Source organism: Gobio gobio, assembly GCF_949357685.1.
Source record: "Gobio gobio genome assembly, chromosome: 10".
In the NCBI taxonomy this organism is placed as follows: Eukaryota; Metazoa; Chordata; class Actinopteri; order Cypriniformes; family Gobionidae; genus Gobio; species Gobio gobio.
In genome coordinates this window covers 33,403,551-33,430,198 of record NC_137116.1, presented here as the reverse complement: position 1 = coordinate 33,430,198, position 26,648 = coordinate 33,403,551, and the positions used below count along the sequence as shown (strand labels likewise).

Genomic DNA, 26,648 nt, shown 5'->3' with positions numbered 1-26,648 from the left:
AAAGCTTACAGCTTCATTCATTGTAAACATTAGCTAAAGATAACTTTTCGGCTTAACACCAGTGTGTGTAACACATGACAACATGATGCTGGGAAATGAGATGAAAAAGATCCACTGACACCTCTAAAACAGATTCATTTGTTCCATGGCTTGATTTTGGTCTCTCTCTTGTCCGCTGTGCAACATACTACACAAACCCTTTACAATTTTTTGGTTTGCTCTTTGGTTAGTGGCCAAAGTCATCTAAGATGAACGGGTACATTATGATAAAGGAACAGAGCAAATCTAAACATATTCAGCAAACAAAGCAGTCGGCCTTACAATGCTTCAAATGACATACATGGCATCTCATGTCACAGAATGACACCAAACATGCTCTGTCAGTAGTACGGCATTGAGCGTTTTGGCTCTTGTTAACTGTAATAGATTCACATTTTGGCTCATTGTTCAAAACTGCCATGGATTCAAGGCTCAGAGCCGGTAAAACAAAAGTATAAGGTTCATTCTCACTCATCTGCCAGTTTAACAAGCACATGAAGAGATTGTAATGGCACATTATAAATAGTTTAGTATTCTAAAATACGAATTTTGAGCTGAATAAAACGCAAAGAGAAACAGAAAGAAAAATGGAAATTACTTTTCTCTCAGTGCTGAAGTTGACTTTTAAAACTTAAAATACTTTAACTGAGAAAGTGATATAAATGGAGAATAAAAAAAATAAAATAAAGAAAGTGACAGCAAAACTACAGAAACTGCAAACAGAAGAGCACCATAAATGTAAGTCACTGAGTAGTTTAACTTATACTTTCAGAAATCAGTTTTGCCCAAGGCGTGATACTGGTGGCGGTTTACAGAATCAAGGAGTAGCGCAGCTAAACAAAAAGGTACACTGCTTACGTTAAGTATCATTGGTGGTTGTTAAAGTGAACTTATGGAGGGTGTGGTAAAGTAAATATCTAAATGGTATGTCAAGCAAACTTGAAAGCACTTGAATCTTTGAGAAAACGAGGCATGTTTTAATCTGTCTGAGCATCCACAACTATAAATCAAATATATTGCAGACAGGGAGGCAGATGTTTGACTGTAGTGATGACTATAAAATATGAGTCTAGTGTATTGCTCACAATGAAACACTATTTTACTTGTTTTGCATCGTATGCAGCTGCTTATCGGTTAGAATTAATAAGACAGTGTGGTGAAAAGATATAACAAAATGTATCTAAAACTGGCATGTGATACAACAAGGAGCCTTATTCAATCACAGGTTTAAAAAAAAAAAAAAGTGAGGTATGACGTTTTGCACCAGTTACATAAGAGTGAAAATGGATAGGAAGAGATATTGTCCAGGGCTCTCTTCACAATATTCAACACATAAAAGTGCCCACAACTGTGGTACTGACACTGCAGGTTTATCTTATTACTGCGCTATTGTAGTATGAAACCCAACACTATTCATCCAGCATAAACAATACACCTCCATACTATTTCACATTAACAAAAGCATACCGGCTGTAAGTGAATCTTCAATTATGCATTTCTGTACTGAAACACCATACGTTTTGGTCTATACATCAAAAGATACATTAAGTGTGAGAAGCCTAAGAGAGATCCTTAAAATCACAGCTGTCTGTTTCCACACAAAGTTACTGGGAAAAAAAACAAAGCTCTTTTGAGCAAGCGAAACAAGTAAAGCTGTTTGAAATTTTAACCACTGATCAAGTGTGAACATTAATGCAATAAACATTTCACCAAGAGGTTTTTTTCCCCTTCTTCCCATGATGGTACGGCCCTAAGGCAAATTTCATATCTTGCGGGAACCACTTTTAGAAACGCATATACAAATATATTAATTTATAATAAAGGCACACCCTAATGATCGGTGTCGGGAAAAACTCACAACGCAAAATAACTAGAAGGAAAGAAGGACGGAAGGAAGGAAGGCAAAAAAGCGGAAAAAAAGTCAAATATGATTTAACTTTCCTTAATTAAATAATATAGTTGACAGTGCTGCTACTTTAGCACTAAAATGCAACTATACCATCGATATTATAACCGAAACCAAATGGATAATGTTAGAGAAAGAGTGCAAAACGACAGACTTTCATTCTAGGAAAAAATATGGCATTATAATAATGAAAAAGTGGAAGAAAACAGCATCATATGTAGTAGATCCTTGATCCTGAAAATACACCACAGGTACACCTTGTACTAGCAATTTTCCTATAGACACATAACATGGATGCTAGAGAAAACTGAACAAGATTAATCCAGAATTCATACAATCACTAAGGAATATTTCACTGAAGATGTTTTGCTCAGGGGTTTTGCCTCCGCATTCCAACCCTTTGAAAACAAAAGTGACTTTATTGAGAGAAGCTTCTTCCCCTCCGTTCAGGTTCTTTGCTATGAGGTAAAACCTGGCGGGAGTTGATGACAAGCTACAAATACTGTCCATTATGAGTATGTTGAGGTTGTGTGATGAGGTATCGAACGGATGTGTCACAAAGAGCCTTGCACTGGCAGATAAACCATTCCTCGTGAGTGAGTGACCTACTACAGGCCACATGTGCAAAAACAGGTCAGGTAAAAGCGTGATATGACAAGCATCTCATCTGAGCTTTCACATTATTCATTATTGCAACATGCCTATATTACTCAGTCTGTAAATATGTTGAAAAACATGGAAATATATATAGATATATAAAAATGTGATAAAACTCTTAGGAGGCCTTGATTACAGAGACCTCCTCCCCAATTATTTAATTCCCCCGATTATAGGACTCCTTCCCTTTGAAAAAAACTCCTTAAAAACGTTCTCTCGGTCTTAGTCCTGTGTAGAACTCCACAAAAATGGACGAGTAGAAAATGCGCAAGGCAGGTTATTTCTTGTCTTTCTTTAAAAACAGCTGGGCTTAATCATGAAAAGAGTAACCCTTTAAGCTTCCTTATTAGATAAGTAAGACAAACAACCATGTAAATGGAAAAATTTTACTTAATATCCACGCAGGGGTTTGGACGCAGGGGTTTCTTCCGGACTGCACTTGCCACTCTCTTCGCTGGGGGGTTTTGTTGACAAATCGTCGGGGTACACTGCTCCGCAGGCTACTTCGCCCTCTGAGGTATCCTCTTGCTCCCCTCTCTGGCCATCTGGTGCCTCTCCCAGCAAGTCAGTGTGATTATTAACTTCTGTGCCAGAGGTCATGTGCTTCTTGCGCAAGTGCTGGTTGAGTGTGCCTTGGAAGGGAAAGCATTTGCCGCAGATCTGGCAGTGGAAGGGTTTGTTGTCCGTGTGGCCGCGGATGTGGTACTCCAGCTGATCTTTGCGGGTGTACTTCTTGCCGCAGAACTTGCAGACGAAGGGCGTGATGCCCATGTGCAGACGCATGTGACGGTCCAGACTGCCCTTTTGATTGAAGGACTTGCCGCAGTAGATGCAGATGAGGCGCTCGTTGTAGGGGTACCACTGTCCGCGGAAACTGCGCTCCCTTACGTCGTTTTCTAAGGTAGTTGCTGTCGCAGGTGGATCTCCTTCTTCGGCACTAGGCTTGAGCTGAGTTAGTAGATCGGCTGGAAGAGGCACAGGACGTTTCGGTCGGGCACGACCACCCCGGACGCTGCTGAGCAAGGAACGAGATGGGCTAGAAGAACTCAGGCTGACAAAACAGGAGGAAGGTAGTGCAGAGTAAGTATATCTGGCAGAGGAAAGCACAGGTCCGTACGATCCCACGGTGACAGCCAACACCTGCTCACCATCCACTAGCTCTGTGTGGTAGCCGTCGTCACCTGCCGATGAGCTATCAGAGTAGCTGGGCCGGTCGGTTTTCTCCAGCTTGATATGGACATCAGTCACCTGCCCATCCTTCCCGATGAGTTCTATCTGTTCTGACTCGACCTCCATGGACACCTCCTGCTCAGATATGCCGTCGCTGCTCCCTCGGTCTGACTGGCCCTCCTCCGCCATCCCCTTACCTGAGTTCCGCCCTTCCACGCAATGATTCTGGCGAGGATAGTAGGGTGGCGAAATCTGGGTGGGGTTTACAAAGATACCACCGTCTTTCACACCGTTGGGTCCAGATCTTGAGGTGGTGCAATCGTCATCTGGATCAGTCCCACCAGGCACAGGGATGCTGATCTTAGAGTGAATACCCTCAAGAATCTGCGTGCATTTGTCAATCACAGCCTGCATTTGGAGGAAGCTGGCAGCCGTGAGGAAACTGATGACATCACGTAGGCGCAATGCCATGTGGCCAGTGTAGCAGAAGGCCAACAGCTGCTCAAACACCTCGGGACTCTTGATTACGGAGATGGAGAGGCCACTCATTGTGCCTAGTGCTGAATGATCACGGAAGTATGGTGAACTGGCAGCCAAAACAGCCTTGTGGGCTCGGAACGGCTGTCCCTGAATGTGCACTATGATGTCGCACAGCTTGCCCTGGAGACGGAGCTCATTGAGCTGGTTCAGGACGGTGTTGCTGAACTCAGGTACATCAAACTCTATGAGGCTACCGCAGTCCTCCATGACTCACTGACGTCTCTCCTGGTTTGTAGAGAACCTGAATGAAAGAAAACAATACGTGAGGAAACACATTTATAAATATTAAAAAGGTAAGCTAAATGAAAGGTATGACAGATTTAGTATTTGCATACTTTTTTCACATTTGTTGAAATCTGCAGGTAAAATTAGTTAAAGCTGAAAGTATTGCAATCTTATTGGAATTAGGGATGGGCAACAGTGGTCGAGTAATCGAGTACTCGAACGTGACAGCGATCATCGATCATGAGAACGATGATCGCCCTGAAAAAATATATATTTGTCTCTTTTTTTATTGGTTATTGCGTCGTTTTGCGCGGTACCGGAGGTCTGATTGGTTGGCGTTATACAGCACGCCTCCAGATCGCGGCGAAATAAAGTGAAACTGAGGCGTGCACTGCAGTGATGTCTGGAATCACTGATCATTAAATGGTTAGTGCCAGATGTGCAGCGCCAATCTGTCATAGCCTACATAGCATTATAATGAGAACACCGTGGAAAATGCTGTAAATGATCTGTGCTTAGTTCCCCGTGTGTCAGCTGATCCACAGAGAAACTAGCGAGAACACTCAGACTAGCGCGTGAAGTTCATGTGCGCATTCGCGTCCTTTTCTGCAGATGCAGAAGATTACCTTTATGTTGTCTATCTGATTAATCTAATATAAAACGCGTTTGGTTGAGCTTAATAAGCTAGAAAAGCGCTGCCGTTATACCGGCTGTTCATTCTCTTCAGTTTCAGCTCAAATGCATTAATGCTCGAGCTCGACACGGTTTAGAGACAGATATTCTTTTCAGATAGGCTATTTCTTTCTCAGAATCATTGACATTAGTAATGGAGCAGTGCTATACTCTTCTCGTATTTTTTAACACTAGACCTAGTTTATTTAAAGTTGTTTTTCGTTATGGGTTAGGGTTAGGTTTGAAAACACGCAGTGATGTCTGTAAACGCTTCGATCATGAATAATACAATTAAGTGCATGATGTGCAGAGTCAATCTGTCAAAGCATTATAATGAGAACACGATTTTAATAAAATGTTTCTGTGTGCTTTCGTTGTCCGTGTATCAGTGTTGTTAAGGGAAGAGCGCATTCAAAATGTTCCGTTTCAAACCCGCCTGTAAAATCTAGCACGCTGAAGTTCACATGCGCATTCACGTCCTTTTGTGTTGATTTATGTCGTAATAGGTTCATAATAATCTTCATATTAACATTGATATAGGGTGCGTTTGGTTGAGTTTATTAACCAGCTAGCAAGCTCTGCAGGGTGGTGTTATTTCACAGTTTCAGCTCAAAGGCAATGCTCGATATTACTGACTTGGTTATTTGAGACGGTCATTTTATAAAGATGTTTCTTTTTCAAAGACATTTATGCATCATAATCAAGCAGTTATTTTTAGTTTTATATGTTCATGTTTTCATATACCTGTTTTCATGTCACGTTTGTATTTGTCACCAACCATTTTCATAACAGTTTTCATTATCTCAATGACGGACATGCCCCGCCCCCTGCACATGCCCCACCCCCGAGTACTCGAGTACTCGTTTTTGAGACCTATCGATGATCGAAATGAGAAATTGACAAAAATGCCCATCCCTAATTGGAATCTGAATATATAATCCAATTTGGCAAAATATTTATAAAAGAATGCACAAGACTGAATTAGTAGAATTTTATGAATAACAGACATCCTGATTCTGTGGAAATATGAGTTGAGCATCAAGATTCCACATGGAATTTGCTGTACAGTCATTTATCAACAGACTTCAAAGTGTCACATGATCCTTCATAAATCATTCTATTATGCTGATCCTGTATTACAGAAACATCCTAACTAAGAATTTGATCCTAATTTCACATTTTCAGATCTTAAGTCAAGAATTAACATAGGAAGTTATAATGTAATAATGTGCTCAAGCAACATTTCTTATTATCAGTGTTGAAAAAAGTTTAATATTTAATATCTTTGTGAAAACTGTAAAACCTTTTTTCAGGATTCTTTGATGAATAGAAATTAACAATTTATTTGAAATTGAAATCTTTTGACACATTTCTTAACTGTCATCTTTGATCAAATGAATGCATTCCTGCTGAATTATACACATCAATTAAATAAATAAATAAATACAAAAAATCTTTTATGACCATTTTGGGATGAATTTGTGGATGTCAATGGGGTGAATTCGTAATAAGACACGACATCTTAATTTCACAGAGCTTCATAAATAAGAAAAAAGACAGAGGAACATTTGGCCAGTTGCACTGTGGCTCTAGAAAGCAAGTTTTAGCGATGCGTCTAGTGTACACTTCACTTTAATCCAGAACATGAATTATTTGTGTGCTGCATACTAAATTGAAGCTCAAACACTTTAAAGACTCAGACATCTCTACCTCTTTAAATGACAGCCTATGGCAATGACTGGTCTTCAAACACACTTAAATCCTTCAAGTATTAGAGTAGTTTATATAGTGCTCTTAAGCAAAGGTGTCATCCAGAGCAACGGCAGAGCAACAAAACAGAGGAAAAAACATCAGGGAACCAATAAGATATTCATGGGTGTGTGCAGAAAAATTATTAGATCAAGTTGATGCATGGCCAAAAATAATGTGGGAGAAAGAGTGATCCATCATTAAGAGCATAAAAGTAAAACAACTGCAGCCACTTAGCTTGCAATATGTTGAACAGAACACAGCATTATAAAAGCTGCATTTAAAAAGAAATGGGAAAAAGCTGAATTTGCAAACATTCTGTAAATGAAAAGGTGTTCTTCTTATCTTCTTTACATTATCTCCAGGCCCTCTTATGCCTCCAACCACCTAAAGTCTCCTCTTCTCACTCTCTAATCTAGTGATTCAATGTGAGTGTCAGTCAGCAATTTGAGAGAGTAAACACTTTCTCCAATTGGCAGGGCTGGCTGAGACACCGGCCTCACCATATCTTAGAGAGCAGGGTGGCCAACTAACGTGTATATATCTATAAGTTAACACTAGTCTCTCACCGAGAAACCTGCTCTGTTCTCCTCTGGTCCTCCTCACACCACAACTCAATTTGTCTCAATAGTTGTTCTGTCTAATCCTGGCCTGTCCCTAATTGTGTGTCATAATTGTATGGTTGTGGTCTGCCATATGAGTATTAATAAACATTTATAATTTCCTCAGCGTCCGAACTGTCATTGCGATCCATTGTTTTCCTATCGTTGAAATTGACCACACTCCCTCCCGTTACGTCACTTCCGTAAAATTCTCACAAAATGACTCCAGAAAGCCTTAGTAGCGTATATTTTAAAGAAAATCTAGTTCCTACATTATTTTCTATACATTGACTCACTGGGGTCTCTAACCTGCAATATGCCCTTTAAGGGTGCTTTCACATCTCTAGTTCGGTTCATTTGGTCCGAACCAAGGGCAAACAATTATACATTGTAGCACTTTTCAGCTTTTTTGGTTTCGTTTCACACCACACTGATTGCTTTGGTCCGAACCAGTTGAAACAAACCAAAATGCAGTCACATGACAACATCCACATCACTCATTGGCCATGGCGTATTTCCTAAACTGCAACTGCGCGGGCTGGTTTTGTCCCTGGCCATAATCTATTACATTGTTTGTATACACCACAAAATGCAAACAATACATTTCTATAATGAAGCGCGGATGCGCCTTGAAAACAACGTTCTAATTAGGGCTGAACGATATATCGTTATCGTATCTATATCTAGATATGAACTTTCAAGATATTACTATCGAAAAAAGCAACGATATAGACGATATAGATTTCCCCTCTCCGCGCTCGCCCTGCATACAACTCTGGCAGTCACAACAAACATCAGTTTTACGAGTGCCCTTGAATGCACCACTAAAGCCAGCGCACACACTACCAGGGACGTGGGAACTATATTGAGAGGGGGGGCGGCGTTTCCATGGTGACGTGTCATTGCTTGTCACGTGACACACCGCAGCATCAACAGCGCTGAATGAATGATGATCTGCTTTTATGTAATTTTTCCTTTTTTATTCAGAATATTCACAAATGTGTTAGCTATGGCATGAAATATCTGATATTCCGATTGTCAAATACATGCAAGTTAGCCTGACGTCGTCATACTCAATTCTAGTCAGAAAGTGAGTCTGATTCTGCTCCGTTGGGCTGTGATTATGGGGCGTGTTTCAACCGAACCAGGAGAGATCTCAATTGGATAGACCTACAACCAATCAGAGCAACGGAGCGACCGAGCGACGCAGAACGTTAGTTGTCAAATGTCAGAACTCAACTGCACTGTGTTGCCAAGTCCACGGGTTGAAGCGACCCCAATTATGTGATATACAGACCCAGGAATGCGAATTTTAGCAGGCAGTCCTTCCAAAATAACACATATTTTACCCCCCAAATGCCTTTTTTCCCCCGGAGAACCCCCTTGGAAAGCTATTGGGCTTGTTTTTGGCTAGTTTTGAGGAACGTTAGCAATTGGGCGGGTTTTGTTGTAAAAACTTGGCAACGCTGTCTGCACGCACACTGGACTAACGTTAGAAGAAAAAGATGAGTGTAAACGAACTTTGCCGGTGTTGTAAAAAAAGATTTTAAGGATACACAGAGTACTTACCAACACAATCATAATTTCTGAGAGAAATAGTAAAGGTGAATGCATATATGAACAAGTTCTCCGTTAGGATTAGAACAAATTCAACCCAAGCGCTCTTTGATGACGTGGATGCTTGTGTTACTGTTTATCATCTGTCCATCATCGTATAAAGCCCGCCCTGACAATTTCATTGGTCCGAACAGCTTCTGTTCGGGCATAATTACTTCTCTATTGAGCAAGTCCAGACCGAACTGCCCGAGTAAAAATGTTGTGGGCGGGGCTAAGTTCGGCTGGCATCCAGGCTACATGCAAGTGGAAGTATATTGTTGTTTAAACACCTTTATAACGATTGTGTTAGTTGAGCTGTATGCGCGATGGGCGCCGCCGTGTTAGTTTGTGCCGCAGACGCAGTTCGGAGAATCGGATCTGTTGGATTTACAACCTCTATGTTTACAACACCTGAATTCATCCACTTCTCCTGAAATACTTAAAAGTAAGTGGCTGGTGAACTGGGAATAGAATAGAGTAAACATTGAAGTTACTTACACAATGTGTATTTAACAAACTCTAAATGTATTGTTTTTTTAGTACTTATGTGAATTTATATGTTTGAAACCTAAAATAAACAGTATGTGGTTGAAAACACTGAAAAGTTGTGATATATGACCGCTCTGAGCGCACCTGTCTCTGGCTAAATTCAACATTTGAATTTAGCAGTTGATCATGTGATTCACCTGTGTGATCATACGTGCGAAAGGCTTAAAAACAATACATTTTCTGACACAAATTTTTTAAATGTAGGCTTAAATCAAACACATAGTCATGTCGTATTGTATCGATATCGAGATATCTGGCATGAAAATCGAGATATGAAATTTTGTACATATCGTTCAGCCATAGTTCTAATGCACTGCAAACAGCGAGCGCGCATCGCTCGTCACTTCAAGCGAAGATCGCGCTGTTCTTGTGAGTTTTCGAAAGTTGGGACCGAATATGGTCATCAGACCAAATTTCTATGAGGCTACGCACCTCCTCACTACTCCGCGAGCTGCCATGCTAAAGTGCAAACTGTCAACAGACGCTTCCTCATCACAATGCACAGCGCAGCTGACTACGGCAGCTGGTTTAGTCCAAAAACGATCAGTACTTTTTGCAGTTGGGTCTGTTCGAGGAGGTCTCGGTACGCTTGTTTGGTCCGCTTTTGGTGCGCACCCGAGTGCGATTGCTGCTTTCACACCTGATCAAACGAACCGCACCAAAGGGGAAAACTAACTCTAGTACGATTCAACCAAACTACATGAGGCAGGTGTGAAAGCACCCTAAGAGAAATAGTGTGTGAATGAATTTCGGAAAGAAAATGGGTGTGATAAAAATGTGGAAAATCATGTTAAACATATTGACGTTAAATTCTGTATGTCAAAAAGGTGCTGTGCCAGTTCTATGTAAACCAAGCTGAACTTAAGTTTGATAGGTTGCCAGAGAATGTACACAGTTGATCTGATGGACCCAAGGGGGCAAGTGTCTTGGCTGTAATCCGGCAAGATGCAATCACAGGTTTCACACTCAGGCTTGTGTCCTGAGGGGAGAGTTGAGGGGGATTTTAGCACATCTCTTGAGCGTTGAAAACAATGAAATCATGAAACAACTTCCTCATACTATGAGTTGCATAAGTAACAGACCAAGGGGCATATTCATATGACGGATTGGTGAAAAGATTGATGGTTAAAGGTCATCAATTTCTCAATGAGGTAAGGTGGCGACGTCAACAGTGGTGTAAAAGATTTGGCAACGGTCAATATGTATATAAAAGACAAAAGCTTTTTTTTTTGCCACCAAAGAGCTGTTCCAGGTGAAGGGATCAAGTTGCCTTGGTTCACTGCATGACGCATCTTCATGTCTAGCTATAGGTTAATTATTGTATCTCTTAACTAGTGGATAAGCAAGTTATATGTTCTAAAACAGCAATTTTACACACATTGGTATTACTTAGCAGCAGACCAAATCAGACATTGAAATTGGGTAAACACAATTAGGTAAACTCAGCCTAATTCATCTTGCTTAGGTTAATCTAAATGAGCCGTTTTTACACATTACACAACACATTACAGTACAATCTGTATTGTAGTTCTTTTTAATTGCCAAATATCAGTAAACAGAATACAACTTGACACACACACACAATCCAGAATCCCTAAACAACAGTAAAAAACATAAATAAAAAAATAAAAAACACGGCTAACTGGGAAAACTTATTTTACCGGTTCACTGAGCAAGCCGTTAAGAGTGGAAACTGCCATATCAGCATTGGCAAATGAATGCTGCAGAAGGACTGCTTCAAGATAAGCAGCTTTTAGCCTATTCTGCAAAATAAAACCTAGTCCAGTACTGCCAAAAATGCTTAACATGCACAGTGTGGCAGGAGGAAACCGATAGGCCGTGAGGGGGCGGAAATGCTGCCAGGAGTGCTTGCAAACTTTGTGGGGAACTGTTTTCAAGAACTAACACGAGAATGCTGGGCGATATGGCTTCTCTCAGCAACACTTTGATTGAACAATAGGGATTAGGGCTGATCGATTAATTGTTTTTGCGATAATAATCGCAATATGATAATATAAAAAAAATGTTTAACCGCAAAGGCTGCGATTACACTCTGGTCACATGACACGCGAGAGTAAAGCAGTCTGCAGAAGAAGCATCAACTTGGCACGTTACGCCTACAGGCCTGGCCTAAAGGAAAGAAACTATTTGTGTTTAATCGATCTAATTTTGTGTTGGTCATACTATACAATTGGGGTGGGAGAAAAGATTCTCCCTCCAATGATTCTGGATCAATTCTGAGCTTAGATTTTAACTGCAGGTGCGCAACGGCGCTTTGTGTGTTTTAGAAACACCCATATTCTGCTTGCTTTCATTTCCTCTCACACACACACAAACCACTCGAAACATAAAATTTTTCATAATTAAAAGATTTCCATAATGTTCGGAAAGGTTGAAGCGAATTACAATGACATTTGCGGGCTTCATTGCACAGCATATGCGCAGTGAGAAACGTGCACTTTGCTTGATGTTACGCTTACACAGTGTGTGTTCTCGCCCCCGCCCGTATTTTCCTTACAAATGCTCTACGAAGGCTTAATTTAATGTCGTTTGGAATGCAGTTTGCTGCTTATATATTAAAAATAGGAAACTCACTGACAGAAGGCTTTCAGTTTCAAATGCTCGTGCCAAGCTTAGTGAGCAGCGCTCACGCATGCGTCTGTCTGTACGCACCTCAAAATGTTTTTATGACTTGAATATCTCCAGTTATTAAATAGAAAGTACAAACCACATCTTATATTTCAAAAGAGACCTGTGCATTAGTGTGAATGCAGATCTCCCGCTGTCTATTATGTCATCATCAATAATCAAGCAACAGTAAAGCTGAGAAAGAGAAAAATCACTCACAGCTCTTGAATGGAAAACGTTCATATACTCTTAAATACTGAAAGCACTCTTTGTTCATTGTCTGTAATATGTTTTTTTCCCCCTCTTTATTATTTATTAGCTTATGTTTTGAAGCTATATTAGTTTATTTATTTAAAATTCTTAACATGCAATAACTTAACATTCAGAATATGGATCGTGAGGTGCCTAAAGATTCCCACCATAAATATAAAAAGATTTATTGCTCGTCTTTGTTGAATAATACAGCGCTTAAAATTAAAAAAAATAAAAAAAAAATTCCAAACATCGTTCTGCCCTGACAATAAGGCCTGCCCAATTGACCGGGGCCAGCATGAAAGATGCTCGAGAGAGCTAACGGAATTGTCACCGGCCTGATTGGGTCCATCATCTCATCACAAAAGTTTTTTTTTTTTTTTACGTTTTTTCGATTTAAACATTCAAGTGCAAGAGGTGTGCATGAGTACTCTTTTGCATCCTCTTGTAGCCTGGCTTTACCAGGCTCTCATACATTTCATTTGTACAGAGAGTCTGGCCACTCTCCATTGACAAGCGTTAACTTCCTTGAAGGCAGGTACTCTGTTGAAGTCTAAAACTATTGGATCTGCCATAATCAATCGCTAACGTTTGGTCGTGACGTGTCATGCGCCGTTCGCCTCTGTTTCTCACATGGAAGTCCGTAAAAATAACTTTTTTGCAGATTGTGCACTCCACCTCAGTGATAAAACCTAAAACTAGTCAAGCACTTAATCGATCGATTTAGAGCTGCAACTAACGATTATTTTTTCTGTCGACTAATCTAACGATTATTTTTTCGATTAGTCGACTAATCTAACGATTGTTTTTCCAGATTAATCTTATTCTTCTTTTTTACTGATTATTGTATTTCAAAGAGGGTAGTGAATTTGTATATTATTTTAACATGAAATCAATGAATGATGACAATATTAATTGTATTTCAGGAAGGGTAGTGAACATAGTATGCCATTTTATAATGAAATATATGAACACAAGAAGCTTTTTAAACATAATATATAATGATACTATTCATCATAAAAGGTATACAGAGCGGGCCAAATAAGGAAAAGTTGTTTACTATAGTAGTTGAGTATGATTTACTTATTGATTTGTGTCAAAAGTTAACGAAAATGCACTTGTATTTATCTGCAAAAGGTTCACATACAGGAGCTTTCAGCATAGTTGTAATGTATAACTAGTCGTCTATTTTGAAGATACATGTGCATAAACAACGACTAAAGCTGCCAGAAGTTTTTGCCCAAACTTCAAAGACACATTTAAATTATTAAAGCTAGAGGCATATCTTAACTTTAATGTTACTTTAATCATGCAAACTACCTATACACAGCATGTTATTATGCATATGTGTTTGGGACAGAGGGGAACCGGGTCGCATTAACAGCAGATGCAGCCCATAATAAATAAAAGCACGAGACGTACTGGGGTCGGAGAAGAACACCGGAAAATGTGACCGTATGTTGCAATACACGCGCCACGGTTCAGCTGCGCGAGAGAACACTGGCAGCAGGGTTGCCAGGTTTACACAACAAAACCCACCCATTCGTTACTCAAAACTAGCCCAAAACAAGCCCAATCGCGTTTCGGGGAGGTTATCTGGTAAACATCGCGTTCGGTGGGTTAAATATGTGTGTTTTTTTGCTTCAACCCGCGGACATGAGACACAGCCCGCGGCAACAGTGTAGAAGTAGCCCAATTCCGCGGGAAAAAAAGCGGACTTGGCAACACTGACTGCAGTGTGAAAGCTCCCGCTCTCCACGCGCACAGCTTCTGCTCTGCCTGCGCGCGCAGTGTGAAACCGGCATTACAGAGCGAACAAAGCACAGTTTTATTCGGCTTCTGTTTAAAGTACTCCCACACTTTTGAATGTCGCGGTCTGGCTTTATATGATAAATGATCATTTTCACTATGCCCGGGGGCAGAAGCTGCCATTATTCTAGATCTTCTGTTCCATTCTAGAACGTAAATAATGTGCCGCCGACGCGTCGACGCATTTCACGCACGTCGACGTATTTTCGTAGTCGACGTCATCGACGACGTCGACGCGTCGTTGCAGCCCTAGATCGATTAATCGATTGCAGGTTTCATGCTGTAATCTAGCCCTGACATCAAAGTAAATATCTGTTTTATGTAGAATTCTACACCTGCAGCATTTACCATTAGGCTACTAACAAATAATATATAATTTCTGGGGTGAGCCTATTTGCTATGGTAACCTAGCAACCTCTGTGTGTGTGTGTGTGTGTGTGTGTGTGTGTGTGTGTGTGTGTGTGTGTGTGTGTGTGTGTGTGTGTGTGTGTGTGTGTGTGTGTGTGTGCAATCGTGCCGTGCGTGAGAAAGAGTGACGCCCCAGTCAGACCAGTTGCTTCATTGCAGTTCGGTACGGCAGAAATACATACATTCATTTTCAATAGAACGCTGCATTTGGCTTGCATCACTTGCATTGCAGTGCATTTTAGGTTTCCTAGCTGAAGTTGCGCAAGCTTACCTCTCCGCACCCTGCACAAGCGTAGATAGTGAGCGTTTGTTCAGCTCAGCTTCTCACGTGTTGGATCGGATGAGAACGAAACAGACTAACTTGTGACAAAGCCGACATACTTCTTTTTGTAGCCTAAAGAAGAACATGCATGCACTTTTGAAATTAAATACTATCAGTTCTGTAGCCTATAGGATGATCATTTTTATTTTACCTTAAAATAACATTGACTTAATTTGATTTAAAAAGCACCTGCTGTAGCATCTTAGTTGTTTTTCGTTGCACTAAACATTATTTGATTTAACATTTTGGAACAATTATATAGTTTGGTTTTATTTAATTTCACTGGTAAAGACTTTTTTTCTTTACACTGAATTTAAAAACAAATGCTGATTTAAGTAACATTTTTGTTTGGATTGCAGAATATGCAGTTGTTGCCTTTAATTTCACCTTTCAGCCTTTAAATTTCCAATGCAATTTCCTGTTAAATTCAGATTGCGGACTTGTTTTCATTAGCCAAAAGACAATTTAGCCTGTTAAATACCAAATAAACATCTTGTTCATGTATACTTTCATTATTTTATTGTGTAAAAAAAATTATAATAATCGGAAATCGGTATCGGAATCGGCCATGTAAAATCATGATCGTGCATCACTAACGTTTACTACTTAAAGGTCCCATGGCATGGCATTTTTCTATTATTTTATAATGTTTCCTGAGGTGTACTTATATTGTTAGTATGATTTTTACATCATAAAATGTTATAATTTAGAAATAAAAGCCATTTTTTCTATACTGATGTTTGCCCTGTGGCTGAATGCCCTGTTCCAAGGGGCATGTCTGCTGCGAGACTTCAGTAAAAACGCCCACTATTGTGATTGGCTGACATCTTTGCATTTGAAATGAGCGGAGGGGGCGTGGTTTAACGAGGTCTATGAGACACGAGCTGCTGCCAGAGAGACGGATGGGCCGGAGTTCACTTTTCATCAGTTCTCAGCACATCTCAGTTCAGTGAACTGTTGTAGTTACTAGCATATACTTCAGGTTATTCATTTATTTCTAGTCGGAGGGACGGTCACTCATGTCAGAAAGTTAGTAACTTTACTAAATTATGGATCAGCGCTGACTTGAGACGCGAACCGTTTAGAACGATTCAGTCCGATTTGGTGAACTGGTTCGACCGGTTCACTAAAAAGAACCGGTTCAAAAGAACAATTCGTTCGCGAACCGGACATCACGGAGCGATTGCTAACAAAGTTATTTATAGTAACTACGGAGTTATGAGAGCGCTGTCAGCGCAAGTTTATTTTGTTTGTGTCTGAGAGTTCTGAATAAACACGAGTCTCAGTCAAGCCGAGTCCCTCTTCATCATTATTCCACCAACTTTGTAACATGTAAAGTACCATTACAGCTGTCAAGAAGAACGAGTTACGAGTAAGTGTTGATTATAGCATTATTTTTAGATATTTTCCAATCATATGAAAAGCGTCAGTGACGCGCATTGAGTACACAGCGCAGTAATCGAATGTAATCCAGTTTATTGTGGGTCTAGGCTGGCTAGCCTGGATACCCTCACGCTTACCCCCCTTCTGCTTAATCTCGCCCCACGTTTGGTGCCTCCGCTGTGGGCCAGATGCAGTACTGGGGGTCGGGGATGTTGAAGGCCGACCGATCAGTGCAGCCTGAGCTTCGGCGTGCGTGAGGTTTATCTCTAAAGATGTGACTCTGCCGATGTTGAGCAGAAACTCTCAACTGTATGCACATTTTAGAACAGATAGACGCGACGAGGACGTACAAAAACACTGACTCAAAAGATAGTAAACACCGTTCTGTCGGGAGAGAGAGAGAAGCCGCAGCGTGTGCACAAATAATAAAGTTCTGTGTGAACTTGAATAATTAGCTACACATCAGAAATCACTGATCACAGATCAGAAGGAACTGAAAAAAGACTTGTTTTCATCTGTACATCCAAACACTGAGAAACTGCCAGCATTCACTCGTTCACAAGCCATGATCTCTCGAGGACAAATATGGGGCTTGCATGGGCGTGCCAAATTCTCTGGGCGGAGGAAAGGGAGGTAACCGTTCCTGTTATGAGGTCATAACAGGAAAATTCAAGATCAGCTCGTCTGGGCTGTCATTTTCTCAAAGGCAGAGAAAGACAGCCAGAACTCGGTTTACACCGATCAAAATTTCTAGCCACTTGGGGACAATATTCAGGCTAGGGGAACTCATATTAATGTCGAAAAACCTCATAAAATGAAAATTTCATGCCATGGGACCTTTAAAAACATCAAAGCTAAACATCATATCTAGTCAAACCGCATCACGACATCTCTACAAATACAGTATGGGATTAAAATCAGCCAACATCAATGTATGGCTTAGGCTACGTTAACATTGAAGTCATACTGCTGTGGAATGCCAGGTGTACTTTGCAGTAGACACATTGCACCTTGTTCTCTTCTTTTTTTAAGAATGTAATGATCCCAAACTTTAGACATTCTCTGCCGTTTATGGACATATTTAGTCTCCGCCATCGCGCCAACTAAATTCAAAATGTATCACACGCTATGGTGTGCTTCCTGAACATTGAACAACGGTCCGTGTGAATCAGATCCCTGCGCGTATAGTACGCGTCATAGGAATTTAACGAGGCTTCGAGGCAGAATTTTTGCCTCGAGGAATTTTTGTAATCGAGTTAATCGAGTAGCTCGATGAATCGTTTCAGCCCTACACACGACCTTGGTGTTTGTCTAAAACAGTAGGTAATTCGGCCGGGGATTTTTACGCGGGTGGTGGGAGACGGACGGCAATAAAATCACTGACTAGCCCCTGTAAATGATGACAATACCTTCCGACCCCTCCTTCACCACTAACGGAGCGAGCTGGAAAATCAAACTTTTCCAGAACCCCATGAGGAGGAGGGCCACAACATCATGGCAACCAACAGAACTAAGCAAAAATTGTTCTTGCTTTAACTTCGGAATGAATGGCTTCGCTCGCATCTTTCTCTGCCGCCATTACTAAACTACAACTCAAACTAGTGCACAACATCAACGTCATCGTTCTCAGTCACTCCCTCTGTTCGCTGATTGGAATGGTAAAAATTTGTTCGGAGAAAACCTAAGAATAAACCGCAGTCCCAGACGGAGTACTGAAGGAAAATGAATATTGAGCGGAAGTACGTAGGAGGGCGGAGCCAGGCAAATCCTCTTGCGCTTCAACGGACAAATACACACCAAATTATGTCAAAATGCCCATCTTGGCGAGCATCCTCGTTGACACTGTATATCTTGATATATGCTAGCAGCATAACATTACAGCAGTAATGCTCACTACAATCACTAGTCCCATGTTTCTATAAACACAACTGTCTAAGAATTGCTCTAATGTCATGCTGCTAGCATCAAGATAATATAGAACTCAACACAGCGATAGTTAGCTTGAACAGCAAATGAAAAATGGGTCAGAAGCTCTGGGTAACATCCCTGGTCCCAGGCATGAGGCTACACCAAAGGAATTTTCAGTTAAAACGCTAACGTATTGCTCCCGATCGTGACAGGAGAAAGATCATAAAAAGGCCAATGTGCATTTAAGAACATAGTCCAGAACCATTCTGTGCCTCCTCCCATCGCCATCCACAAGTCCAGCCATTTCGATGGCAAGAAAAGAAAAGCTACATCAAAGGGAAACTGCTGCACAAATTCGAAAGGATAATTAAGAATCGCTATAAAAGAACTGGCAAGGGAAATCAGCCAGGCTTTGCATATCTAACAGGCATAATCAGAGTGGATAAAAATACCACCAAGTCATTCTGTTTTGCTTCGGGTACGCAGGTCACAGGCATCCTTTCTTCTTTCCCAAGTCAATCCCCATTGAAGCTGGCCAAGAGACAAGGACTACAGTGCCAAAGCCCACTGAACCACAAGCTTCAGGAACAAACTGCTCTTGAACGTTCCCAAAACATTCAAGCAATATACTCACAGCAGATCTCATTCCATTCAGAAGTGGCTAGCAGCAGCGGAGGTGATGTCTTGTGTAAGGTACAAGAAAAAAAAAACTTCTCTTCTTCTGTGCTATAAATCTGCCATAACAGGAGGACTTTCAAACCAAAACCCTTTAAAAGCTAATATTGAAGAGAAGCAGCCACAAAAATGAAAGGTTTATCGAGTGCAAAGCAATAATGCCTACTCATGCACACAGCTTAATTGGTTTGGCTCCGTCTGTTCAGACAAGCCTGGTTTAGAAAACATTCTGAGTGGTTAGGAGGGACATTTATGACTCCTGAGATTCCATAACATACCTACAGGAGTATAGCGAGTGAAACATGGCTTTTATGATGACAAGAACATGGGGAAATCCACAATGAAGACACTTTCGTATGACATTCCTGATGAGCAAAAGCAAAAATTTTGCTTTCAATTTCAGACCATTGCTCAAAAAAGACATTCTTTACACAATCACCTTGAACACATGCCAGAGGCGTCTATAACATAACCCTAGTATTTCAACATCGAGCAAAAAAAGATCATATCCGAAAAAGTTAAGGATGAATCAAGATTCAACCAGATATCCTGCTTCGAGTGTGCAACACTACCCGTCCACTTTTTCAGTGTCCTTGGTTCCGAAAGAGTTTTAAGAGTTAAAGGGTTAGTTCACCCAAAAATGAAAATAATGTCATTAATTATTCACCCTAATGCCGTTCCACACCCGTAAGACCTTTGTTAATCTTCAGAACGGAAATTTAGATATTTTTGTTGAAATCCGATGACTCAGTGAGGCCTGCATAGCCAGCAATGACATTTCCTCTCAAGATCCATTAATGTACTAAAAACATATTTAAATCAGTTCATGTGAGTACAGTGGTTAAATATTATTATTATAAAGCGACGAGAATATTTTTGGTGCACCAAAAAAATTAAATAATGACTTCTATAGTGATGGCCGATTTCAAAACACTGCTTCATGAAGCTAATAAATGAGTAATAAATGACATTATTTTCATTTTTGGGTGAGCCATGAACCAAACCAACCAGCTACAAGTTGAAACACAAAACTACAAACTTTGATTGGAAGCAAAAAAAAATCTTACAAACCAGGCAAAAAGACAAAGGTACAAGACTGTGTAAGGCCTTAATGAGGTAAAGAACTACAATCCCATGAAGCATTGCGGACGAAAATCAAATTTAAAGTGATGAAAAAGTATGAAACAATTAACTATATATAGAAACTAGGGCTGCTCGATTATGGAAAAAATCATAATCACGATTATTTTGGTCAATATTGAAATCACGATTATGTAACACGATTATTTCACATGACTTTGGGAATGTGTTGTATTTATTAAAAATACACCTTTCAACAATTCAATTGAAATTGTAACATTTGTTGTACTTTTTGAACTATTAAAATAAATAATATAACATATATTCGAATCAAAGTATAAAAGTATTCACGTAAAAATGATAACCACAAATAAATAAGATCAACAATATGGTTCGGCTATGCTTTTCATGTACGTCTAACATTAGTTTTCAGGTACAGAAATGTATCAAATGTAAAATAACATTGCATATTTGAGTGCATAAATTAAAGATTAATCCTATTAAACTTACAAAAGCTATTCAATCAAGAGCGGTGAGTGATGTCCTTGTCTTTTGTTGTTTGACATTAAACAGACAGCAGTAAAAGCTACTGCCCCTTTAAGACCTCGCGTCTTCTTTATCGACTGTATAAAGTTCACTTAAGGCATATACAGACTATGTCTGCTAAGATACTCATCAAGATGGACATGTTGACATACGTTTTGTGTGAGTTTGTCCGTTTAAGAGCAAGACTTGAAAGAGAACTCAATATTTGCGCGCTGAGAGACATGCGCGCGCTCTCGGATGAACGCACAGAGACACATTTTCTCACAGCGCGCGCGGCTTCTCATTCGCGTCTTCTGGCACTAAACCCGGGTGATGACGGTGAAAACGACTGGTCATATTCGAAAATATGGCAGCACTCGCAATCTCGCATGCATTGAACAAAGTTTACAAAGAGAGAATTATTTGAAAAATATGAGGGGAAAAAAGGACGTTTACACGGCTCCCCTGCTCTCGTCAGTTTTTGTTTCTTTATTAGATTGTCATAGGTCACTCTGTTTAATTTTCAAGTGGTTAAACAGATTCGTGGTGTTCCCTTGCGTTGCAGCCACTACCATGTAGCAAATCTTAGCATGTTTCTGCTCGTCGTCTGATTCCTCGAAGCCAAACTGTTCCCAGACAACGGAGTTGGTTTTGCCTTTTTTGCTCACCAAACGCTGCTGTAACTGCCCTCCTTCTGCCATCTTTACTCGCGCTGAGTTTTTAAATTCCAGCGGATGATATGCACACGAGACTCACGACCTCATAGAGATTTGTGGGTTCGGGAGGGGCGGATGTGCGCGTGCGCGTTTCATTCAGAACGCAAGGCAAAATAATCGTTTTTTCTCGATTGTACTATTTTGGTGATCGTTGGGAGGCAAAATCGAAATCGAAATCGAAATTCGATTAATTGCACAGCCCTAATAGAAACAAAGTATGCATATTACGCATACAAATATTTAAGAGTTTGAGAGCGTAGAGAGTGTTTTTACGTCATATGCAGTGTTTCATGGAAGCATTTTTCCAATCCACTGCGCTACTACTTTTCCATTGTTTTTCAATGTAAACATGCACTAGACAGACGTCTTTAACCATTGAACTAGCGTCTTTTGCGTCTCGCAAAAGACACTTTTTTTGCTTTTGCGTCTCGCGCATGACAACATAGAAACACGGCGCTCAAGGTAAAAGAAGTTAGGCTAATATATTTTTCCAATTGGTTTCAATGGGAGTACCATAGCAGCATGACAAGGTGCTGAGCATCCATTTCAGCGATCAGTGTTTATTTTTCTAGTCACCCATGCAGAGCTGAAGAATGTTCAACTTTGGGCGAAATCACTGCCACTTTTTACCAGAACGTCCAATCACAGTGGAGGAGGGGCGGAACAAATACCATAGCGACCAACTGCCATATCCTGCTTGTGCAACAGCAACAGACAACAACAACAACAACAACAACAACAACAACAGAACAAAATAAGTGAAAACAAGAGCCAGAGCAAATACTTTAGAGTGCATCAACATTTTCATATTCAGAAACAAACTCTCTGGTTAATATAGCACATATGATAGCATCTCAATTAAAAAAAATTAAAAATCAACTGGATTAAAAATGCTTTGGTGGACACACGGCCTAAAACTTAAAAAAAAAATGCATCTCTAGACCTTGTGCTTTTTTTTCCGTTCCATTGACCTGCATCTCATGTTTTTAAAAGCATAAACTTGTTCTGTGTGAACTGTTAAAAATTGTTAAAAACAAATTCCCCTTGGGAGAAAATAAATGGAATTTTTACATCCAAAACCCGACTGTTGCGTTATATTATTCTTGCAATCTGTTTGTCAGATTGTCCATTTAACCTATACTAAGTAGGGCTGTAAACGAATATTCTAAATTCGAATATATATTCGAATAGTTTTTAAAAAACGAATTTCGAAGGTGAAAATTAATATTCGAATAAATAAAAAAATGGGGTAAAAAAACGCCCACGGTAGTAGAGGCGTGGCTGTCTGCTTTGCGAGTGGGCGCGCTAGCGCGCCTGAAGCCTTGTGTACTTTGGCCTGTCTCCGCAGCGCGAGCCTCCGCTGACTGCGCGCGCTCCTCCCCAAACGGACGAGGTGTTTATATTTGACGCGCTCGCCGTTGTGCTTTTCTTTGAAACGACAGATGGCGACTCGGAGTAATTGTTCTATAAACTATCAGGAAAAGTGTCGAGAAGAAGTGGGCTAATGTACACAGGTGACGATATTTATTTTAGTACACTTCACCGAAAACCACACCACAAAAGAATCATGTAAAACAGATCAAAATAAACCTTGATATTACTTGTGACATGAGAACAAAATGTATGTAGAAATGTAACGTTAACTTATACAACTCAATTTATGATATCTAAATGTTTCCTAATTTCACTAAACACTTTAGTGAATTTTCACTTAGTTTCGTGAACTTTTCTTTATTAAACAAGCTTTTTTATGCTTTTGTAGGCTCGTTTTGTACATATAAGCAACTAATTTGTATGTGCAAACTGGACCACCCTTACTTTGCATCGCCCGCCACAAGCTCTCTGTCTGCAACACGCGAGGCCATAACGGAGAAATTAATTTTGTTAATTTGTAAGGACATGAGAGCGATCAGTGTCGTGGATGGGGCAGGCTGGAGTTCTGTCAAGCAATGGAACAGGTAGGCTACTGACTGAATAGATATTGCATGAATGAAGGATAAATGCACTGCTTCCACTGGTTTGATTATTTTCCGTTTCATGTCAAGGAAAAGTTCCATGTTCACCACAGCACAGCTCGCTCGGAGCGTTCAATAATATGCTGTAAAACTTATATTAATATTTGTTTCAATCACTGAATGAAGCCTGCTATATTTGGGACAAGAGTCGCGACCTTAAATTGCTTGCACAAAACTCTTGATCAGCTCTCAAAATTTGTGTGTTCATTTAAGCCGTTATGAGCAGAGAGCATGAGGGCGAGAGAGAGTGAGGTCTGCGGTCTTTAGCCATTAGTTGATTTACTTGTTTTTGTGTAGGTAATACGTTGTCAAATATGTTGAAACTTAAATAGACTACCTATATAAGTAGTTATGTGTCTTTGTATTCATTTGTCCTGTTATTGACGTAATGCGCGTCATTGATAAAATGCGCAACCAGATGTTCGAATAGTTCGAATATCCGTGCTTTTTTTAGAGGGAATATTCGAACGTCATTTTTGAGCAATTTTGACAGCCCTAATACTAAGCCTGCATTCATCAATTACAGTTAGCCATTTAGCAGCTGCTTTTACCCAAAATGACTTACAAATGAGAAGACTAACAATATTACCAGTATTGCAAAAGCTAGAGCAAAAAATTTAAATGTTGAAAGGTAAAGAAAAGACATGTTCTTTTACTCTTGTTAACAGCAAAGTAGCTAACCAATCAAATAACTTGCGGATGCTGTACATAAGAACTAGCAGCTGAGTTGAACTTATGAACCCTATCTGCCCTGCCCTTTAAACCCGTTATATATTGAGTGGTCTATGGCTTTATTCCAATTCTTCTGATAAAAGTCCATTGTGATGTGCAGTACAAACCGAACAACTCAAATTTGAAAACATTCACGACAAGGAAGGAATTGGTATGGCACATGAACAACCATTGAAAGTGAAACTAGATGTTTTTCACTGTCTCACACCTTAAACACTCGCACTTTACTGGCCCTGCATATAAATAAAAAATAATTGAAGTTAAATAATTGAAAACGATCTAATAGATACAGCACTGTTTGCATATAGTTGTATAGGCTACATTATGACATGTGGAGGTTAAAGGGTCAATTAACCCAAAATTACAGGCAGAATGTCTTAGTCACCAATCAGGTTCATTGAATATTTCATTTTCCTTTTCATTATGAGTGAACTAACCATATAACAAAAACGAAACTAACTCGGACTCAAACTTAACCCTTCGACAGTAAACTGCAACTAATACGGTTATAATTGTAATACATTAATCATGGTTTTCACGACCAATTAAAAATAGTTTCACTTTAACTTCAAATAAACCATTACCACCTTGTCAAATAAATCATTAACAGCTCAATTGACACCCTGGCTGTGTTTTAAAACCAAGTGAACTGCATACACAGCCAATTTGTAGGCATAGCAGGCACGTTCAAAGCATCTATAAAACTAGACAGCACTAGTTTCTGAGACAGCAAATTTATTTCACTTTCGATATTTGAATACCTTAATGAAATAAGTTACTGTACGGTACTTTTGCATCACTTCTTCAGCTGTGATCAAAAGTTTTACTTGCCCAAAACAAATAGGAGGGTGGGAAAGTGGCCCACTTGCTTGAGATTGAGGGGAATGTGGAATGTGGAGGTTGGCAGCTACACTGACTGCATCTGAAGGGGAAATAAACACGTAAGCTAACGTACGTTGAACAGCTATCGAACGGTGTAAAACGGATCATGTTTAATTTGCCTATTACTACATGGGAACTGTCCCTCATTACATTTGCGACAGCCGAGTTGCTGCCAGGCTAGCTCGTACCAACGCTGTCACGGAATGCTAACTAGTTAGCCGGTTAGCGACATGTATTCAAATGCGTCCGGTAGAACTGCGCCAAATAAAACAACGATGACGTCTGAGCAGATATAATGCGCCGTTAATAAAGTCGCGTCTCACCTTCTCCGATCAAACGTCGCCCATTCCTCTGCACAGCGACTCGCTTTAGCTCCAGCCTGGCCTCCTCCTTCCCCAGCTGTGCTCCTCAGCCGTTGCTATTTTTCCAGCTCTCTGCCCAACCGGAAGTGGACGCGCGCGGTCTCCAGGGGACGCGCTCGGTCTCTCGAGTTTCTTGACGTGCTGTCAAGGAAATCGCCTTCTGGATGCTATAGAGATCAGTGGTGGGACTCGCCCCCTTCCCTCCGACTTTTCGGTACAAGGGTCATGGAAGTGTGTATGTTTAAGGATGTTAGCTTTGTTGCAATAATTTCAGTGAAGGGTATCCAGTCTCATTTCCGTGAATACCACACTGTAGCAACTCATAATGTAATAGCTGCGCATAATGTAAACAACTGCACATTAACTGTAATTTTTTTAAAATGTAATCAAATCTTGAGCTCATATTAAAAAATCTTACATTATGATACATTTATTAGGCTGATAAAATACCAATGAAAATATGACCAAAAACATGTCTTATTTTCATTGATATTCCTTTACAGTACATTTTAAAAATCTAAGTCCAGTCTTAACCTTCCAACAAAATCCACCAAATTACTTATACTAGTAGTATGACTAGTAGTAGTTTAAAGTTATTTATTTATTTATTTATCTGGATTTAATTTAGATTTTTAAAATGTACTGTAAATGAATACCAATTCTTTATGTTTAATAAACATATAATAATGATAATCATCATTGTAATAATAATCATTGTATTCATATTTAAATGTTGCATTTCGCAGGTAGTTTAAGACTGGCTTAATATTTTTTTTTAAAAGTACTGTAAGGGAATAGCCTACTAATATTTGTTATGTTTAAAAAATATTACCATCATGAAAATATGACTATTATTATTATTATTATTATTATTATTATTATTATTATTATTATTATTATTATTATTATTATTATTATTATTATTATTATTATTATTGGAGCTTTAACTATAGGGCTCCAAAAAAAGCTGATAGCCTACACTATTACCCCATGACAATAAAATGGTGTAATAGTGTCTCAGCTCCTTGGGAGTGCAGCAGGGACTCGGGTCTACTCTCACCAGCCCTTTTTAATGTCTATATGAATTAATTGTCAGAAGAACTATTAAGGGACTGATGTATGCTTGGTAATATCTTAATCAATCATATGTATGTGAGTGCTGGCTTTCAACAGCTGCTAAATATATGTTTATGGGATTAAATATGATGTGCAATAATAAAAAAACAGTGTTGAGATATAACAAAAG

At 39.8% G+C, this 26,648-nt stretch overlaps 1 protein-coding gene across 1 annotated transcript; it reads right to left on the bottom strand.

Moving 5' to 3' along the window:
• Positions 1 to 998: 998 nt before the first annotated feature.
• On the bottom strand, positions 999 to 25,476 carry zbtb34 (zinc finger and BTB domain containing 34). Its single transcript, XM_079826501.1, has 2 exons — positions 25,364 to 25,476; positions 999 to 4,553 (listed from the first exon to the last, which is right to left on the bottom strand). Exon 2 carries the CDS (start codon positions 4,517 to 4,519, stop codon positions 2,993 to 2,995), a length of 1,527 nt encoding a protein of 508 aa, XP_079682627.1. The 5' UTR covers positions 4,520 to 4,553; positions 25,364 to 25,476; the 3' UTR covers positions 999 to 2,992.
• Between the last annotated feature and the right edge of the window lie 1,172 nt (positions 25,477 to 26,648).